At 41.7% G+C, this 19,124-nt stretch overlaps 2 protein-coding genes across 3 annotated transcripts; both read left to right on the top strand.

The window, feature by feature from the left end:
* The first annotated feature begins 994 nt into the window (after positions 1–994).
* golga7 (golgin A7) lies at positions 995–6,810 on the top strand. Of its 2 annotated transcripts, none has more exons than XM_053646223.1 (6): positions 995–1,051; positions 3,598–3,723; positions 4,254–4,406; positions 5,139–5,240; positions 5,518–5,574; positions 6,474–6,810. In XM_053646223.1, the coding sequence occupies exons 1-5, from the start codon at positions 1,043–1,045 to the stop codon at positions 5,560–5,562; spliced, it is 435 nt and encodes a 144-aa protein (XP_053502198.1). In that variant the 5' UTR covers positions 995–1,042; the 3' UTR covers positions 5,563–5,574; positions 6,474–6,810. The 2 variants fall into 2 exon arrangements, with proteins under 2 accessions (XP_053502198.1, XP_053502197.1); XM_053646222.1 differs by having other exon boundaries at positions 6,471–6,810.
* Positions 6,811–10,646: 3,836 nt separating this feature from the next.
* r3hcc1 (R3H domain and coiled-coil containing 1) lies at positions 10,647–18,500 on the top strand. Its single transcript, XM_053645960.1, has 9 exons — positions 10,647–10,682; positions 11,085–11,212; positions 13,929–14,066; positions 14,495–14,957; positions 15,626–15,798; positions 15,878–15,948; positions 16,112–16,207; positions 17,658–17,776; positions 17,887–18,500. Exons 1-8 carry the CDS (start codon positions 10,647–10,649, stop codon positions 17,753–17,755), a joined length of 1,203 nt encoding a protein of 400 aa, XP_053501935.1. The 3' UTR covers positions 17,756–17,776; positions 17,887–18,500.
* The last annotated feature ends 624 nt before the right edge of the window (positions 18,501–19,124 follow it).

The following is a 19,124-nucleotide window of genomic DNA, read 5'->3' as shown; positions in this document are numbered from 1 at the left end:
AGCAAGCCCCAACCATTCTGTTTTGCTTGGTTCCACAGAAATCCAAACTAATCCACTATAAGACATTTATTAACAGCAGATATGTGGATATGTCTGATGTGGATGTACTGTTATAGCCCATTTATACCAGCCGTACCTGAACATTGGCCTATTCAATCCTTTATTTGAAGTAGTCAGTAATACAGTGCTGTGAAAAAGTATTTCCTGATTTCTTCTGTTTTTGTGTATATCTCATTCTAAATAGTTTTAGATCTTCAAATGAAATACAACATAAAACAAAGTCAACCTGAGTAAACACACACTACAGTTTTTATGTATTTATTTATTTTTATTGAAGCAAAAAAAAAAAACCACCAATCACCCATGTGAAAAATGAATCGCTAAACAGCTGTATAACCAAAATTTGTTGTGTGCCATGACAGGAAGATGGCCGCCTCATTAGAGGGTCAAAATGTTTCCATTGCTGGATTTTTTTGCCATGAGTGTGAAAGAAAACACACAGTGCACAAATCCTGATCAGGACCATCATGAAGCTGCGCTGTCAGGCTCCAAATATCTGTATGTGTAGCTATAGAGCTGCTGCTGAGCCACTGAACAACAGCAATAATAATAATAATAATAATAATAATAATAATAATAATAATAATAATAATAATAAACTGGTGGTTTTGCAATGCCGATACACAGATTTAATCATTCAGAAAAAAATTCAAAATGGACAAGCAACCTGTATTGGACCTGTATTGAGATGGAATGACTCAGGATAAAGCGCTTACTGAAGACAATTTTTGTATGCAAAAGTATTATTTTAATTACACTGAAATTAATTTGGATGGATGGATGGATGGTTGGATGAAACCAACATAAGTTCAACCCTTTAAAACAAATATGCTTTACACTCTTGAGATATTTTATATACAGTATAAATATTCTCAAGTATATTTGTAGTAAACGGTGGAACTTAATATAATCAAGTTGTCACCCGGACCGTTTTGTTCGTAGCACAGCGGTTCGGGGCGGAAACGGAGGACAAGTAGCCACCATGGCGGAGGTAATTTGATTTTAAATGATTATTAGAGAGCTTCTTTGGTGTAATATATGACATGTAATATTCCCTGTTCTAATAACTGCACGATAGATTGAACAAATAACCGAATTACACCGGATTAAACCTTAAACTTGTTAGTAAACAGACGGAGTGTCGTTATCAGGCAGGCTTTTAACATTAGCTCGTCGTCAAACGTCGTCAAATTTGCATTAAAACACCAACAATAAGTGTTGTATTTCGATATTTATTTTTTGTACCTAATTATGTTTTGTGATGTTCTGATGTTGTGTTATATATTGTATGTTTTTTATTTGTTTGGATTCAGTGTCACTGTTATAGTATTGAATCTGGTGGTTTGTTTATATCAGTCTGTCCAGCGGGTTTAATCATTCACAATTACAGAGAAGACTAAGTTGTGGAATATTTCTTATGACATTTTTAGTAGATAGCTTTAGTTATACCTCAAAATAAAAATAAATAAATAAATATTTCTGAAGTCAGCCAGTCAGGTGAAGTATACAATTCAGTTCATCCTTATTAAAAACCCATTTAAATCCAAATATTCTGTTAAACAGAGCAGAGTCTCTCAGTTTAGTCTTTATTTTATTTCTGTTTCAACTCCTAACACACGTGGGTCAAATACATCCTTAATACCCGTCGCAGGCGTGTAACCGTACCTCGATACCCGTCTCAGGCGTGTAACCGTACCTCGGTACCTGTCTCAGGCGTGTAACCGTACCTCGGTACCCGTCTCAGGCGTGTAACCGTACCTCGGTACCCGTCTCAGGCGTGTAACCGTACCTCGGTACCCGTCTCAGGCGTGTACCCGTACCTCGGTACCCGTCTCAGGCGTGTACCCGTACCTCGGTACCCGTCTCAGGCGTGTGCCCGTACCTCGGTGCCCGTCTCAGGCGTGTACCCGTACCTCGGTACCCGTCTCAGGCGTGTAACCGTACCTCGGTGCCCGTCTCAGGCGTGTACCCGTGACTCGGTGCCCGTCTCAGGCGTGTACCCGTGACTCGGTGCCCGTCTCAGGCGTGTACCCGTGACTCGGTGCCCGTCTCAGGCGTGTAACCGTACCTCGGTACCCGTCTCAGGCGTGTACCCGTACCTCGGTACCCGTCTCAGGCGTGTGCCCGTACCTCGGTGCCCGTCTCAGGCGTGTACCCGTACCTCGGTGCCCGTCTCAGGCGTGTACCCGTGACTCGGTGCCCGTCTCAGGCGTGTACCCGTGACTCGGTGCCCGTCTCAGGCGTGTACCCGTGACTCGGTGCCCGTCTCAGGCGTGTACCCGTACCTCGGTGCCCGTCTCAGGCGTGTACCCGTACCTCGGTGCCCGTCTCAGGCGTGTACCCGTGACTCGGTGCCCGTCTCAGGCGTGTACCCGTACCTCGGTACCCGTCTCAGGCGTGTACCCATACCCTGGTGCCCGTCTCAGGCGTGTACCCATACCTTGGTACCCATGTCAGGAACAAAATGCCAAATATTATATTAATATTAATAATTAAAGCTTGTTGATTATAATAGAAAGACCAGAAGAAAAAGACCTTCCTAGTATCAATCCAAATACCCGGGAAACGCCTCCATTTATATTTTTCTGAGCCAGTTATCCAATCACATGATTTGTTGAGGCGAAGTCACATGACTGACTTTTTTTGAACACGCATCATAGAATTTTTTCGGTTAATGTGTGTCTGTCGTAGTTTATGCGCTTGTCTTCTCGTCGAATTAAAAAAAAAAAAAAGATTACCTGCTTCAATTGAAAATATACTTTTTTATGCACATTTTGGAGATTGTATACTCATCTGATGTTTCCATCGAACATATAAAAATATGTAGATGGAAACACAGCTCGTGATGACACAGCATGCTGTGTGCTTATGACAAATTATCAAGAATTATTTAGGTCCTTTGATCTCTCCAGGAAAGCTGGAAAGTGTCATGGAGGTTATTTCAAACCTTTTTTCATTACAGATAACTGATTCATTGCACACACAATTGTGGACACACTGATCTTGCTATTTCAATTTTCAATACAATTCTTATATCAGGACTTGATCTCGAGATCATCTTAGTAACAGCTGACTGTCTACAAAAGGGCCGTCTAGTCTGGGTGCGGGTTTTTAAACCTTTTCTAATGAATAAACTTAATAATGAAGCTGGTGGAAGATTGAATGTTTACGGAGATTTCAGGAGACGGTGTATAGATATCACGATAAATTACGCCAATACACTTTTCTGAGATATTGTGATTTGTTGTTTGTTTTTTTTTATTGGAAATGGCTGATTTGATGTTAAATTTTAAGTTTAAATTGTAGAATTGTATTTCTTTTTAATTAAAAAAAAAACATTTTGTAGACATGTAATATTATATTGCTGGGAAACCTGCATATCATGATTCATGTTGTCTGTCGTAGAATTGATACACGTGCTGTTTATGTACATGTCGAATGCATTGTGTGTTGGAGAATGGTGGTATGACATTTTGGTCATATTGCCCAGCCCTAGCTGTGTATGTGTTTAATGTGTGGCTGATGTTCTTGACACAGACGCACAGTTTGCAGGATCTGAGGCAGCAGGCCACTGTCGCATCCAAAGTGTTCGTTCAGCGCGACTACACGTCAGGAACCATCTGCAAATTTCAAACCAAATTCCCCACGGAGCTCGAGACCAGGGTGAGACACCATCTTTACAGCTCTAGTTCTGTGTATTGTCCTGGTTGAGGGCCTGAATGGCCTGCCAGTCCTGTGTGTCGTCCTGGTTGGGGGCCCGAATGGCCAGTGGATCCTGTGTGTCGTCCTGGTTGGGAGCCCTTAATGGCCTGTGGGTCCTGTGTGTCATCCTGGTTGGGGGCCCGAATGGCCAGTGGATCCTGTGCGTTGTCCTGGTTGGGGGACCGAATGGCCTGTGGGTCCTGTGTGTCCTCCTGGTTGGGGGCCCGAATGGCCTGTGGATCCTGTGCGTCGTCCTGGTTGGGGGACCGAATGGCCTGTGGATCCTGTGTGTTGGCCTTCAGGGAGCGGAAGCACTTCCCTAACCACAGCAGAGTTGTTCAGATTTGTAACGTAACTATTTATGAAGACATCTTTGCTTTGCAGCATTTCTTTGCATGTGCCTGAGACCTTTGCACAGTACTGTATATGACACAAATACATAATCATGAAATGATCAAATAACCGTTTTTTTTTATGTCTGACTCGTGCAGATTGATAAGCAGCAGTTTGAGGAGACGATCCAGACGCTGAATAACCTGTACGCCGAGGCAGAGAAGCTTGGAGGGAAGTCGTATTTAGAGGGCTGCCTCGCCTGTCTCACTGCCTACACCATCTTCCTCTGCATGGAGACACACTATGAAAAAGTACACTTCAGTTCTATTACTAAACTATAACCGTAGATGAGATTCGGTTATTACCTGTAAATGAACCACATATTCATCTAAAATCCATTTTAAAAAGAACAATCTAAAATGGCCACAAGTGGAGCTGAAGGTTTTCTGAGATCGTTAACACAATTACAGATTTAAAATATCGATGTTGGAGTATTCATCCTGTGAAGGTTTTTATTGAGCTGCAGTAATGTAGCTATTAGTATATTGCTGTTGACATTACATAGGCGTAAATGTGCGCTACTGTACATTATTTTATCTCCATTTTTTTATATATATATATATATATATATACACACACACACACCACAGCATGGTGAAATGCTCAAATCTGATTGGACAGAAGGTGTCAATTATTTTTGCATAACAGCACAGTTCTCTCTCTCTCTCTCTCTCTCTCTCTCTCTCTCTCTCTATCTATTTATCTATCTATATCTATTTATCTCTCTCTCTCTATCCATCTATCTATGTAGATAGATAGATAGATAGATTTATGTGGTTAGTTTATGGTATGACCTTTACTTCCCACTCACACAATTATCCTGATGTTTTACCTGTGGGTTTTTTTTTATTTTTTTGGTGTTTGATTGTTTTAGAGATTTTAAAGAAGCACTTTAGCCATAACCAGTGCAGAGCATTTCCTTAGTTGTACCTGTATTAACATTACCCCACCCACTGATTTATGTTATTTCCATGGTTAATTAGGTGCTGAAAAAGATTGCCAAGTACATCCAAGAGCAGAACGAGAAGATCTACGCTCCTCTGGGTCTGCTCCTCACCGACCCCATCGAGAGAGGACTCCGAGTCGTATCCTTTACATTAACAACATCGCTCAGTGAATCGGAGTATACAGAGAGTTCAGGCAGTGTGGAACGATTTAAATCTGAACACTGGGTTAAATTTTATTACCATGTTACAAATGGCAAGGATTTCAAGCTATTTAAATTTCGATACAAAAGGTGCAGTGCTCTGAACTGTACAGCTCTAGTTTTATATCTACTTCGTAAACATTTAGCACTTTTCTTTATCATGCCGCTGTTTAATGGGTTTTTCTGGAGGATTTTCTTTAACCCAGTGCTCCCAGGTGGAGATAACCATATTTGAGGACAGAAGCATCGGCTCAAGATAAAACACACCAAAGGTAAATGCAGAGCTGTGGGCTGTTCAGTGACTCATTAACAATCAGTTACTGAGGTCTCTACTCAGAGTGTGTACGAATATTCAATTAACGGTAAATAGGAAAGGCCTAGAGACTAGCACGCAGAAAGACGCATGGATGGACAGACAGGTCAAGAGACTAGCACGCAGAAAGACGCATTGGTGGACAGATGGGTCAAGAGACTAGCATGAAGAAAGACACATGGATGGACAGACTGGTCAAGAGACTAGCACGCAGAAAGACGCCTTGATGGACAGACGGGTCAAGAGACTAGCACGCAGAAAGACGCCTTGATGGACAGACGGGTCAAGAGACTAGCACGCAGAAAGACACATTAGTAGACTGACAGGCCTAGAGACTAGTACGCAGAAAGATGCATTGGTAGACTGACGGGTCAAGAGACTAGTACACAGAAAGACGCATTGGTTGACAGATAGACAGAAACTTGGATGGAACACATGGATGCACAGACAGATAGATACATGGAAAGACAGGTGTACAGATGGACAAATAACAGGACAGATCAAAAGATGGACAGGCAGACAGGAAGATGGGTGGACAGACCAACTGATGGATGGCTACATGGATTGAAAGACTGATAAATGGATGGATATTCTGACTGACATACAGACGGATGATTAAACCTACAGCTGGGAGGCTAGACTGCTGACCAGACAAATAGAGAATCGTGCGGATAGAAAGAAAAATTCTATCCGAAATGAGTTTAAATTCATGTTCCTGATTCTGCGCGCACACCGATACCCAAACCACACGATCAGCATAAAATATCAGGAAAGACACATTCAGTCAAAATGTGTCCAGACGTTCGACTGCTGCTACTATTAATATAGATCGTGTGTATTTCTGTCTCCCTTCAGCAGTGAATACTGGCCATGTGAAGTGCTGTCCTGCCGGCGTTCTCGTCATGCTCGTCATCGCTCCGTCTCTGTACGCAGACGCTACATCCTACTCCTTCATTTTATTCGGTTTTCCTTCCTCCATTCCTCGCAGGAGAGCGAAACCTGGCGAGCCCTTCCTTTACAAAGCTGAGCTTACTTCATTTATAAGTTTTTGTATGTACTGTCTTAACTACTTAATGGGAATTATTTTAAAAGCAACATGTTTTCTCTAGTGCTCCTTTTAAAATGGTTTCTTGTTCCTGTTGCTTTTTTTTGTGTGTGTATGTATGTATGTATGTGTGTGTGTGTGTGTGTGTGTGTGTGTATATATATATATATATATATATATATATATATATATATATATATATATATATACACACACACACACACACACACACATCCTGTTTGGGTTTTTTGTACATATACGTGTGTTGAGCAAGGGGCAGGTACCGTGTACAGTGTTGATTCGCCACACGGCTGCAGTGTTCAGAGAGACGGCGTCCCTTCAGTAAAAACGAATCATCAATGCCAAACTTTAAAAACTGGCGTATCGGTAATCCGACACGTGTTCATATTACGATCAGTTTACCCCAGTTTACAATACGACGATATCACGATTACATTTACAATCCTACGTTAATACACCGATTATGCAGGGTGACAGACGTCCGTGCTTCATCAAGGGCGGAGCTTACGTTCGATCAGCCAATTGCGAGTCTGATCTTCAGCATGAACGTTTCTGTTTGACGACTTACTGGTCTAATCACACGACGTAACGGTTAACCTCACTAGCCAAAGCCGGCTACCTAAACGTATCATGAGCTACCTTTCTCCAGCTTAACCAGTCTTATCTAACTTTAACGTTAACTCTTCAGCATATGTTATATTGTGTGATTAAAATAATTCTTTTAATGCATCACAAGTACAAGCGATCTCACATCTTGTTTGTGATTGGCCGACTGCATTGATCTTTTTGACCACAGGACGCCTTTTACTTTGCAAAATCAGGATGGTGTTTTTTGGGTTTTTTTTCAGTCGTGTTTTTAAAAAATTAATTTATATATAAATATATCTATCGCCTTTACTCAAGATATGTCAACGATACGGACACTTTAAAGATGACTGTCCTTATACTGCCTTATGAGTAGGACAGAATTTATCCCCACATATTTAGTCCACGTGTGTCAAATATAGCATAAATAACTATTGGCACATACTTAATATGTAGATATAATGTACATTTTAATTGCATTAGCACTGATGATGATGATGTCTATTCCATCCGATCCATATACAGTGATTTCGCTTTGATCAAACACTAACATACACAGACTAACCCCGGTCCTGCACACTATTATTAAAGACTTTAGCTTGAATCGTGTGGCTGCAGATACACTCATTAACGTGTGTGCAAACTTAAAGCCAGGTTTTACTCCAGTGGACAGAAAGATGTGTTCTTAAACGATGGTTCGATTGAATCTGTGGCCTGTTCGTATCGATACCGACGCCGTAAATCCCTTGAGGCAAAACAAGACGCCATGTTGTATTGGATTCATGAGCACAGCTGCCATTTGTATCTTTGTTGTATCATAATAAACTGTTGTCTTTTCTTGAAGGCTCTCTTCACACCTTTATTTAAAATGTGTATGGTAATAAAGTTAATGTAAATTCAACCTACTGTGTTGCGCATTCATTTAAAATAATTTTAAAAAATGGAAAAAGCCAAAGTGTGCTTATACAGACTGCATTTATGTTGGTGCTGTGTGTGTGTGTGTGTGTGTGTGTAAGATCATTCATTTGAAAATAATCTTAAAGCAAACAAAATTGTGGACTTTTATTCTGCTTGTCTATAAAAGACTTTTTGACTTTGATAATATGTAGACTGTGTTGTGCCAGTGGTTTAAATGAAAAACACCGTACGTTTAATTACATTTTGTAGAGAAACTGTATAGATCATACTTCCTTGTTTCTGTATGTTCTATTTTATTTTTGTTAACTCTACACATTTTTTTATTAATTATTAAAAGTACATAAAGACACAGATCAGCCGAAATATTAAAACCACCTGGGTAATATTGCGTAGGTCCCCCTTGTGCCACCAAAACAGCTCTGACTTGTCGAGTCATGGACTCTACAAGACCTCTGAAGGCGTGCTGTGGATATCTAACATGCAAGAAAAGACGTTAAAAGCAGATCCTGTAATCAAGTCCTGTAAGTTGCGAGGTGGAGCCTCCATGGATGGACTTGTGTGTCCAGCACGTCCCACAGACGCTCGATGAGATTGAGATCTAGAGAATTTGGAGCCCAAATCAACACTTTGAAATCTTAGTCATGTTCCTCAAATCATTCCTGAACGTTGTTCACAGTGTAGCAGGGAGCATTATCCTGCTGAAAGACGCCACTGCTATTAGGGAACACTGTTGCCATGAAGGGGTGTACTTGGTCTGTACAATGTTTAGGTAGGTGCTACGTGTCAAAGTAACTTCCACATGAATGCCAGGACCCAAGGTTTCCCAGCAGAACATCGCCCAGAGCATCACTCTGCCTCCGCCGACTCGCCTTCTTCCCATAGTGCATCCTGGTGCCCTCCCTTCCCCAGGTACACGCACCCGGCCGTCCACATGATGCTAAAGAAAACGTGATTCTTCAGATCAGGCCACCTTCCTCCATTGCTCCGTGGTCTAGTTATGATGCTCACATGCCCATTGTAGGAGTTTTTGGTGGTGGACAGGGGTCAGCATGTGTACTCTGACCGGTCTGCAGCTACACAGCCCTATACACAGCAAACTACGATGCACTGTGTGATCTGACACCTTTCTACCACAGCCAGCATTAACGTTTTCAGCAGTTTGTGCTACAGTAACTCTTTTGTAATATCGGACCAGACGGGCTAGCCTTCCCTCCCCACGCACATCATCGAGCCTTGGGCACCCATGACCCTGTCACCGGTTCACAGGTTGTCTTTCCTTGGACCACTTTAGGTAGGTACTAACATACTAAGACCTGGTGTTTTGGAGATGCTCTGACCCAGTCGTCTAGCCCTCACAATTTGGCCCTTGTTAAAGTTGCTCAGATTCTTACGCTTGCCCATTTTTCCTGCTTCCACAACATCAACATCGAGAACTGACTGTTCCCTTGCTGTTTAATATATCCCACCTCTTCACAGGTGCCACTGTCATGAGATAATCGATGTTATTCACGTCACCTGTCAGTGGTTTTAATGTTATGGATAATCGATGCATATGCCGCATTATTGTGCCTGCAGTTCCACGTCTCTTCGCTAGAGGCCGCGATAATCCTTCACGCGCCCTGAACCAGCGTTATTTTTAACGAGCGGCATTAAGCCGTTTGAATTTCAACGGGTTCGGAGTGCCGTTTTTTTAAATGAAAAACTCTCTTTTATCAGATTTTTTTTAATGCCGCTCTTTCTTTAACTTCTCATCTAAGGTAAGAGCAAATATTAATTAATTACGGGTGAAGACATGACATGATGGGATGGGGGGGTGGAACCCAAAAACTAGTTTCTTACGCTATGACTAACTATCCTTCCCACTTGTATTCCGGCTCATACAACCTGATTGGCCAGCAATAAACCTTCCTCCGCGCTCGCTTTGGTTACTAGAATTCTGATTAGACAACTGCGTTACGTGTAGCCAATCCGAGCGCAGCAGGCGGGATTAAACGGAATACGGGTGTGAAAAATAGCAAAACAATGTTAGCTAGCTAGCTAGCTAGTTAGATACGTTGTAGGGTGCATAGAAGATTTTAGATGTCCCTCATCTCCTGTGTCATCGTTTGTATCGTGTAGATAATAGTTCATGTTAATGAATTAAAAAATTGCCTTTAAATTAGCGAACAATGGGGAGAATTATTGATTGGTTGTGCGTATTAGCCAGCTAATTTTGTTAGATATATGGTTAAGGGGTCATTAAACAAGGCAGGAATAATTCATTAATAAAGTTTTGACACTGGGTGGAAGGTACAGCTGAAACAAATGAAAGCTACTAGCCCAAATGACTGTAGTGTGAGTTCTGTTATTGTGGTCTACTTGGATATGTGCAGACTGTATGGCCAAAAGTATGTGGACACCTGACCATCACACCCATATCTGGTTCTTCCCACAAAGTTAGAAGTACACAATTATATAGGATAATGGGGTTGAGGTTTAGTTCTTCCACTCCAACCGTGGCAAACCTTCATGTCTTCATGGAGCTTGCTTTGTGCACAGGGACACCATCATGCTGGGACATGTTTGGGTCTCTTAGTTCCAGCAATTACATTCTATACAAAGCGCACGACAAACGGAGTTACTGACTCCCAAAAGAAGGAACCGATTCTGAACAGCTGAACCGAGTCGTTAGTAATTCCAGACTTTACTTCCTGTGCAAACCTACGTGGTTTTGTAACAAAAAAAACCTCTGGTCTTCAACTTCATCAAGCTGATTTGTGCCCATTGCTAAACTTGCTATAGTAAGTTGAATTGAATCGAATTGGTGCGTGTAACGTACAGCGAGTCTCTTCACTGTCGCGTGGCACTAATGTTTGGATTTATTTGGTGTGTTTTTTGATGTATTCTGTCTGTTTCGACAGCTCCTCTACTTTGGCACGCTGGCGTTTCCCTGCTTCGATGGCTCCTACCTGCCCAAGCAAGAGAGTGAATTTGTACATAAAGTCCTTGAAGAGCTGGATGCCTTCCAGCAGAGAGATGATCAGAAAAGGTAGCAGAAAGGCAAAATGATGCCAGTGTACAGCTTTCCATTACTACGACACGCCTGGTGCATATTTAATAGATCGTTTCTAGCTCATGTTGATTTAAATCATTATTGTAGGTATTTAAAATCTTTCTAGTATTGGAAAATATTAAGCAATTACGAAGGCGTTACTGTTAACCGGTAATGGGGGAAAATAAAAAGATCACGGTCTAAATGTTGATGTGATTTAGACCAAGATCAAGATACTTTGTTTGGGCAAGATTCAAAGTGCTACGTGTGGTACAAACCGAACATGGACCATACCTCAAATAACACCATCCCTACAATGAAATATGGTGGTGGCAGCATCATGTTCTGGGGATGCTGTTCATCTTCAGAAACTGGGTTTTTGGTCAAAATTGAAGGGAGAATGGATGGATCACCCAAAATGCATTTGCATTTGACGCCCTAGAATGTTGCTCTTAAGCAAGCTCCAACAACATAACAGCACATCAAAAAAATAGACATAACGGCAGATCCCTGAAGCGCAGTGAGGTAATCGAGCTGAGCACGGTTATTAATTAACGTCGATTTGAAGTAACTTGAGAGAGCAAGGATGTTCCGTTCGACGTGCTTCAGTTCGCCTCTCCTGAAATCTCATCCTTGCATCCTTCTCTCACATCCTTAGGGGTGGAGCTAAGATGCAAGGAAAGGAAATGAGGATGCACAAATAAGAAATGAGAAGCACCCATGGTGGTTAAGGGCCTTGCTCAACAGTGGCAGCTTGGCAGTTCTGGGGCTCGAAACCCGATTTTCTGAGCGGTAACCCAGAGCTGTAACCGTTGAGCCACCACTTCTCGATGCAGGATTGGTTAAAACCAAAATGGTGGACGTTCAGCACTGGCCAAGTCAAAGTCCAGATCTGAATCCCATTGAAAAATCATGGCACTGTTTGAAAATTGTAGTCAACAAACAACATTGAACCAACCTGAAGAACGTAGAACAAAGTCTGCCAGGATGACTGGGTGAAAATCACTCCCGAACAGTGTGCAAAGCTGGTAGGAACTTACCCCCAACAGACTTAAAACTGTTATTGTAACAACACGTGGTTCTAAGAAGCACTAGTCTAAAGGGGTTGAATACTTACGCAAGCAGCATTTTTCAGTTTGTAATTTTTATTTTTAAAGATCTGCTGACAAATCATGGATTTTTACTTTTACAATTTACTTTAAGACCATATTGGTTTGCAGTAAAAATACTGGAACAGTCTGTGACTACGTTTACATGGACAGCGGTAATCTAATTATTGACCTTATTCTGAAGAAGACAGTATTCTGATTAAGGTGTTTTCAAGAGTTGCTTTTAAAATATTCCTTTCATGTAGCCGTTTTACATGTTATAGAACAGAGATCGATTAACAGCACACGTCATTACGTCCCCACGTCACGCCGTCCGACGTCCCTCCAGAATTTCACGTATCGACATACAGTTCGTCTTTGTTATGGGACCGTATACAGCTTTGGGTGCTTCATTTTAAATCTTACGAAAGCTTTAAGTGCAGTTAATTATTTGTCATGCTATACATGCAAATAGACAACTGCTTGAAACCACGGGCTGTGTCCTAAACCACGTACTTACCTACTATATAGTAGCTGAGATACATGTATTTCGCCTACTATATAGCAGGTACGTACGCTATACTATATAACACGGTACGTGGTTTGGGACGCCGCCGTGCTCTCTTGTTTGCCGTCAAACAGTTGAGCACTGTCGTTTGTGATCGTGTCCTGTCTCACGATGCGGTGAAAACTCTCACACGACGTTAATAGTGTGATTAAGGTGTGTACAGGTCTGTAACGAACTTCAATAATGCGACTAAAACAGGAATACTCCACACGTCTTAATTCCATTTGTGTTTACTTCGAGTATGACTTTAATCGGATTAAGGTGATAAAAAATCGCGGTTTACATGCTAGTTTCTTAAGCAGAGTATCGTCTCAATCAGGTTAATATCGGATTGTTGTCCATGTAAACGTGCTGAATGTAAGTATCACTGGTAATCTGGTCATTTTAAGGGGGTTGAATACTTTTGCAAGGCACTATATGTTTAATAGCTGTTACTTGTTAGTGCGCTTCTGCATCCACGTGTAAACATCCGGACGTGCCACTGTTAACACCGCGTCATTTACCACATATTACAGGAATGTGTGTAAAACTGACTTAGTATCCGGTACACAGATAAATATATACCATTATGTCCAGTGGTGCAACATGTTGAAAGCTAGTGTATTTTTAAAATTATTTATTTATTTATTTATTATTAATTGTATTATCCTTACTAACTGTAGAATAAACACACAATTTGTAATTTAATAGCTATTGAAATATCCTTCAGAGGTGTGCACGCTGGGACTGTTCAATCCCAATCCTACTCACTCGCAGGGTTTTTTTTTTTTCCTCAATATTTTCGAACTTTCCAGTATTCTCGCATGTTAATGAACTCTGCCTTTCTTTTTGTCCACCCTCTCCTGTCCAGGTGAAACTAATCCCTCAATACGGATGCAATCCCAGTCCCAGTGCACACCTTTTACCTTCAGCATGCCGTTAACACTCTTCTGTTAAAAGTGTTAAAAGAGATCAGAACTCCGTCATAGAATGTACAAAGAACATTTTTGATTTAGTTGTCTGTTTTGTGCTCTTACTCCCATACCCTCCTCCGACCCCCCCCCACACACACTTTAAGCGTCCTACGCTTCCCACCCTTGCCGAGTCGACTGCGGTTTCTGATCCACAAGACGGCGGAGAAGTTCCCAGAACTGAGCACTTTCTCCGTGGGCGAGGCATGCAGACGCAGAGTGGCCGTCTGCTACTCCGAGCTCAGGTACAGTCGGAATAACATCAAATCACGCATGGTGCACAAATTCTAGCACTTAGCTTCGGCACTGCTGGGGTTTAAACTCACAACCTTCCACAGTGACTGTCGCATAATCCCAGCCACTGACTTACACTTTCTTTGATTGCTCATTTCCTATCAGTTTGTCAGTATAATAAGGCATGAGCACTGTGTTGTCCAAGCTGGTGTGTGTGAATAGACATGTCTGTGTAAATGTCCTTAGGTTGTCCCCACCACTTTTTGGAAGTTTAAACTGCTAAAAAATCTTTTATATGATAGCATTGTGGCAGAAACCAATCCGAGTTTTAAAAAAAAATATATTTTTAAAAACAACCGGTATCTTTGTATTATTGTCTGTCTGTCTGTCTGTCTGTCTGTTTATTCATAAATCTGTTGTCTGTCTCTCCGTATGCCAGGTTGCCGGTGGAGGAGTGCAGCAGTGACACAGACGGGAGTGTGTACGAGCAGCCGTGTGTGAGCAGCAGAGGGAGAGAGAGAAAATCGCGCTCGGCTCTCGGCAAGGGAAGCAGACGACCGGATAAAGCCATTTATGTCCCCCGCGCTCTGAGACGGTCCGAGTGCGAGACGAGTCTCGGCTCCTCCAGCTGCTCTCTCAGCGTCAGCGTCTCCAAGGAGTCCGGTTCTGACAACACCGACCCTCCACCAGCCAACCACGAGCCTGGAACCGACAGCGCCGACGAATCGGTGGGCGAGCAGGACGCAACGGTGCACGCTGCAGGGGTGGAGCCTGTGGACTGCCATCAGACTCTGTCCTATTTCATGGCGATGACTCTGGAGGAAGAAACTAGCAGCGAAGATGCCTCACAAACGAATACGTCCTGTCAGAACGCAGAGGAGACGGACGACTACCACCACGAGGTACAGAGACAAATTCACGCTCTTCCTATTTATGGCCGTGACCGTGAGAAGAGCGCAACAGTGTCAGGCTGAGAGTCTCATCTTCAGTCCCCTCCCTCTGAGTGACAGCTCATCTTGCGATTTCAGGAAATGACATCACATTGTTTACAGGAATCACATGATTAGGTTTGACATCAGCATGGAGGCCATTGTTGGAAAAACTTCAGCAAAACTCAACATAACTCACCCTGAAGGGCCCCCACCCCAAACAGAAACGTTCGTACTCTTGATATTTAAAGGTTAAAATTACGATGTGTTTAAGACTCCACCCCCTCCCCCATTCCTATGAAATACTAGCACGGCTAAGCAATAACTAGCTTCACGTTTTTGCGAATCTAAATAGCCACGTGGCCATCCTCCAAACATAAATGAAGCTTGAACTGAATAGATGATATGGTTGGGGTTTTTTCACCATAATATAACAGTGGTGAAACAGAAGGCCATGTTGCTAGCAATCAAACCGCTAGTCAGTAGGCTGATTGGCTTCTCTGAATTGTCCTTAGTGTGCGAATGGGTGTGTGAGTGTGTGCGTGATTGTGCCCTGCGATGGGTTGGCACTCTGTCCAGGATGTCCCCCACCTCCATTGTGTCATTGTCAGAATCCTCTATTTGTGTTTTGTCTTATTAAGATCATGGCCCATTTGAAGGAAGAAGCATCAACGATAGAAAACGCTCGGAACGATTACTCCAGCTTCGACGACGTCTGGATCGAACACGATGAGTTTGCCCACGTCATTGAGATCTACGACTTCCCATCGATGTTCAAAACCGATGACCTGCTGGATGCTTTCTCAGAGTACAGGTACCGCCAAGCCCAGCCGCCTTAAACCGACACTCTGACCATGAATGGACACTGATCAGTCCGGGTTTGTGTTTCACAGTGAAGGAGGGATGAAGATTAAATGGGTGGATAACACTCACGCTCTTGGCATCTTTTCCAGTGTATCAGCAGGTATCGGTTATCAGTTACATCCCTATATAATGTTTGTAAATGTAATAGTTGCAAGAGCTTTGCTTGCACTACAGAAGATTTCAGTCCTAGATGTGCTGTGTCTTCTCTGCAACTTCAACAACCTCTCTTGTCGGTTATCAGCTGTTTGATTGTGTGTGTGTAGCACAGCAGGCTCTGTCCGTCAGACACCCGCTGCTGAAGACAAGGACGCTGTCCAAGGCCAGTAAAAAGGCCAAAGGCAAAGCAGCAAGACGTGCAGGTAAAAATGTAGTGCCTCACTTAACTCCATACAATTCATTTTTACCATTCTCCGCTCTTATGTAGTGTTAATCAACGTTGGAAAGACAAGAATGCACATCTATATCTGAGCTCATATTGTGTCACGAAAAAAGGCTTAGCAGTTTCATCCAGTCATAGGCTAATATACTAAAATCTGCTAATTATTACAGGATACCAACATAGTACCTGGAGACGTTTAGCTAATAAACAATTGAACTGTTATAGCAGTGGTAAACGGTAAAGTAGTATTTTGACAGGTTTGGCTCTTGGTAAATAATATGTTGAAACTGTGATGATGCAAATACCGACTACAATCTCACTCAAGCTTGAGAAAGATGCCAGTTAGTTTCCCTTTTAATTAGTTTTAGCAGTTAATTAGCTAACTACTGATGTGCTTGTATTGCATACAGTACAGTACTGTAGCAGCAAGTGATGTCAGTAACACCGAGTGGATAACTCGATGTTAGTGGGCAGACATATCAGGCTGTGGTTCTCTCATATATGTATATGTATATGTATATGTATATTCATATATGTATAATATACACACACAGACACACAAATGCAAATGTTTAATACACATCCAGGGAACACTACGGTTGATCTGAGCAGTTCTCAGAACCACAACACACGTACTAGAAATGACAGCCTAACAGCATCACGACACTGTTTACACCTTAGATGCCTCATTACCCTGGTTATGATATCTGTAAGAATATATTATTTCCCACCCCCTGACAGGTGTTATTGTAATGAGATAAGCAATGTTATGCATGTAACCTTTCAGTGGTTTTAATGTTCTGGCTGATCGGTGTGTGTGTATATACACTACCCGTCAAAAGTTTAGGCACACTCATTCTTTATTTTTCTTTATTTATTTCCACATTTTAGAATCATCAAAACTCTGGAGTAACACAAATGGACCTATGGGAATTATGTTGTGATTTAAAAAAAAAAATCCCAAATAAGTCAAAATAATTTAGTATTTTAGCATCTTCAAAGTAGACCTCCTTTTTGCCGAGAATTTCCAGAAATGTGTTCTTGGCATTTTCTCAACCGATTTCTTGAAGAATTTCCCTGAGATGCTTTTTAAACAGTATTAAAGGAGTTGGACACTGGACGCTGGACACTTATCGGCTGCTTTTTGGAAATATTTCGCTCCGAGTCATCCGTTTTTAAAAAGGAAAAAAAAAAAAAATAAAAAATTCTGTAAATAAAATGTTGGTTTTCTAATGAAAGAAATGAATACGTCGGCACGATTATATTTTTGTCTACAACACCGATTTCACACATTTAATCACACACCTTCAGATCAAAAGGTTTTTAAGATCATGAGAAACATTTCAGTAGAGTAGCCACAAACTTTTGATTCTGTGTGTGTGTGTGTGTGTGTGTGTGTGTGTGTGTGTGTGTGATGCTGTAATGCACAGAGTTCCTGCAGCCGGTAAAGGAGCGGCCGCGCACCAATACAGCTGTAGCACGCAGGATGGTGACCAGAGCTCTAGGCCTGAGCGCTAAACGCTTCTGAACACCATTAAGTCATTAGCCTGTAAGTAATATTTTATCATCTGGGGTGTATGTTTAGCAGAGTGTGCAGCAGGAGTATGGGGGAATGGGCATTTTATGTGTTCTCTCTCTCTCTCTCTCTCTGTCTGTTAGTGAGCTGTGTGAGCACGTGTGTGAGCGAGAGAGACGAGAGAGACACAGAGACTGCTGGAAAGCAACAAAGTTTCCGTTTGTTTTTCAAGTTGTCTCGCTACACAGAAAATATTTGTTTATTTCAAATAAAATCATGTTGCTTTATTTTCATTTATTTGCCGCCCACTTTACTGAAACCACAGTAATTGTTCATGAATCTTATGTAGACATGTTTTAGATGCGTGCCTTTCTCATGAAACTTTTTGTCCATTTTAAACATGTTCACATCCCGTATTGCGTTACACATTTTCCCCCAGTTTCCACTTGAGACGAGGGCTGAGGGTAAAGGGTTTTTAATCATAGGTTAATCATGTTAATAATGGGTTCTTAGTCAGTAAGATAATGAGCCTTTCTGCTTTTACTAGTAATTAAACAGAATAATTTGGCATGTTTGCTGGCAGGCTGTTGGAAAAAGTCTATGGTTAGTACCTGAAGATTGAAAACTAGACGCCTGACTTGTGAGACTATCATGATCTTAATTACTGTGGACATCATAAAGCTGTAAAACATGCCATCATAATGCAGCTTTACTATTTGAGTGTAGTTGTTTATCAAATAAAATTGTTTACTGTTGATTTTACTGAGTGTACTTATCTTTCAATACATAATTTACTGTATTTTATTATTAGGGGGTCAAGCATCAAAGGTGCATAGGCACTCTATTGTTATTCTACCTTTTCTTATTATTAGGGGGCCAAGTACTGAAGGTGTGTAGGCACCCTATTGTTGTTCTAGGTTTTCTTTAGTATTATTTTTCTTCATCTTCTTAAAATTCTGGCTATGGTGTCTAAGGCATCCCATAGAACCGTCTAGTAAAAAGCTGTGAAATTTGACACACTGATTCGGGAGGGTCTTAAAAACATTCTGACCAAATTTGGACCGGGTGCTGCCAAATCTCTAGCGCCACCATCAGGTCAAATTTGGGTCTAATTTGGAAGTGCGTTTATGGTCATAACTTTTGAACTGTGTGTCCAAAATTTAAAAGCCAGGCATCCGTGGATTCCCTGAGTCGAGACAAGCCTCCATTACGTACATTTACATCTAGTTATTTTACACCATCTTGGATTTTTTCAATAACTTTTTATTTTCACTATTTCTCCTACATATTTTACCAAATTTGGCACACACCATCTTCAGAGTAAGCCACACAAAATAGTCCAAACAGTTTGCCAGTAATTGGCCAACGAATCTGAAGGCAA

The sequence above is a fragment of the Ictalurus furcatus genome, chromosome 16, assembly GCF_023375685.1.
Source record: "Ictalurus furcatus strain D&B chromosome 16, Billie_1.0, whole genome shotgun sequence".
In the NCBI taxonomy this organism is placed as follows: Eukaryota; Metazoa; Chordata; class Actinopteri; order Siluriformes; family Ictaluridae; genus Ictalurus; species Ictalurus furcatus.
The sequence above is the reverse complement of the archived record's forward strand: the minus strand, read 5'-3'. Positions and strand labels throughout refer to the sequence as shown.

Excerpts from the sequence above, each read along its gene's own strand:
- golga7 (XM_053646223.1), top strand. Across the intron at positions 3,724-4,253 it reads CCACGGAGCTCGAGACCAGG|ATTGATAAGCAGCAGTTTGA; the intron begins GTGAGACACCAT and ends TGACTCGTGCAG. Across the intron at positions 5,241-5,517 it reads TCGAGAGAGGACTCCGAGTC|GTGGAGATAACCATATTTGA; the intron begins GTATCCTTTACA and ends CAGTGCTCCCAG.
- r3hcc1 (XM_053645960.1), top strand. The coding sequence starts at position 10,647 with ATGGGGTTGAGGTTTAGTTCTTCCACTCCAACCGTG. Across the intron at positions 11,213-13,928 it reads CAGAGAGATGATCAGAAAAG|CGTCCTACGCTTCCCACCCT; the intron begins GTAGCAGAAAGG and ends ACACACTTTAAG. Across the intron at positions 14,067-14,494 it reads GTCTGCTACTCCGAGCTCAG|GTTGCCGGTGGAGGAGTGCA; the intron begins GTACAGTCGGAA and ends TCCGTATGCCAG.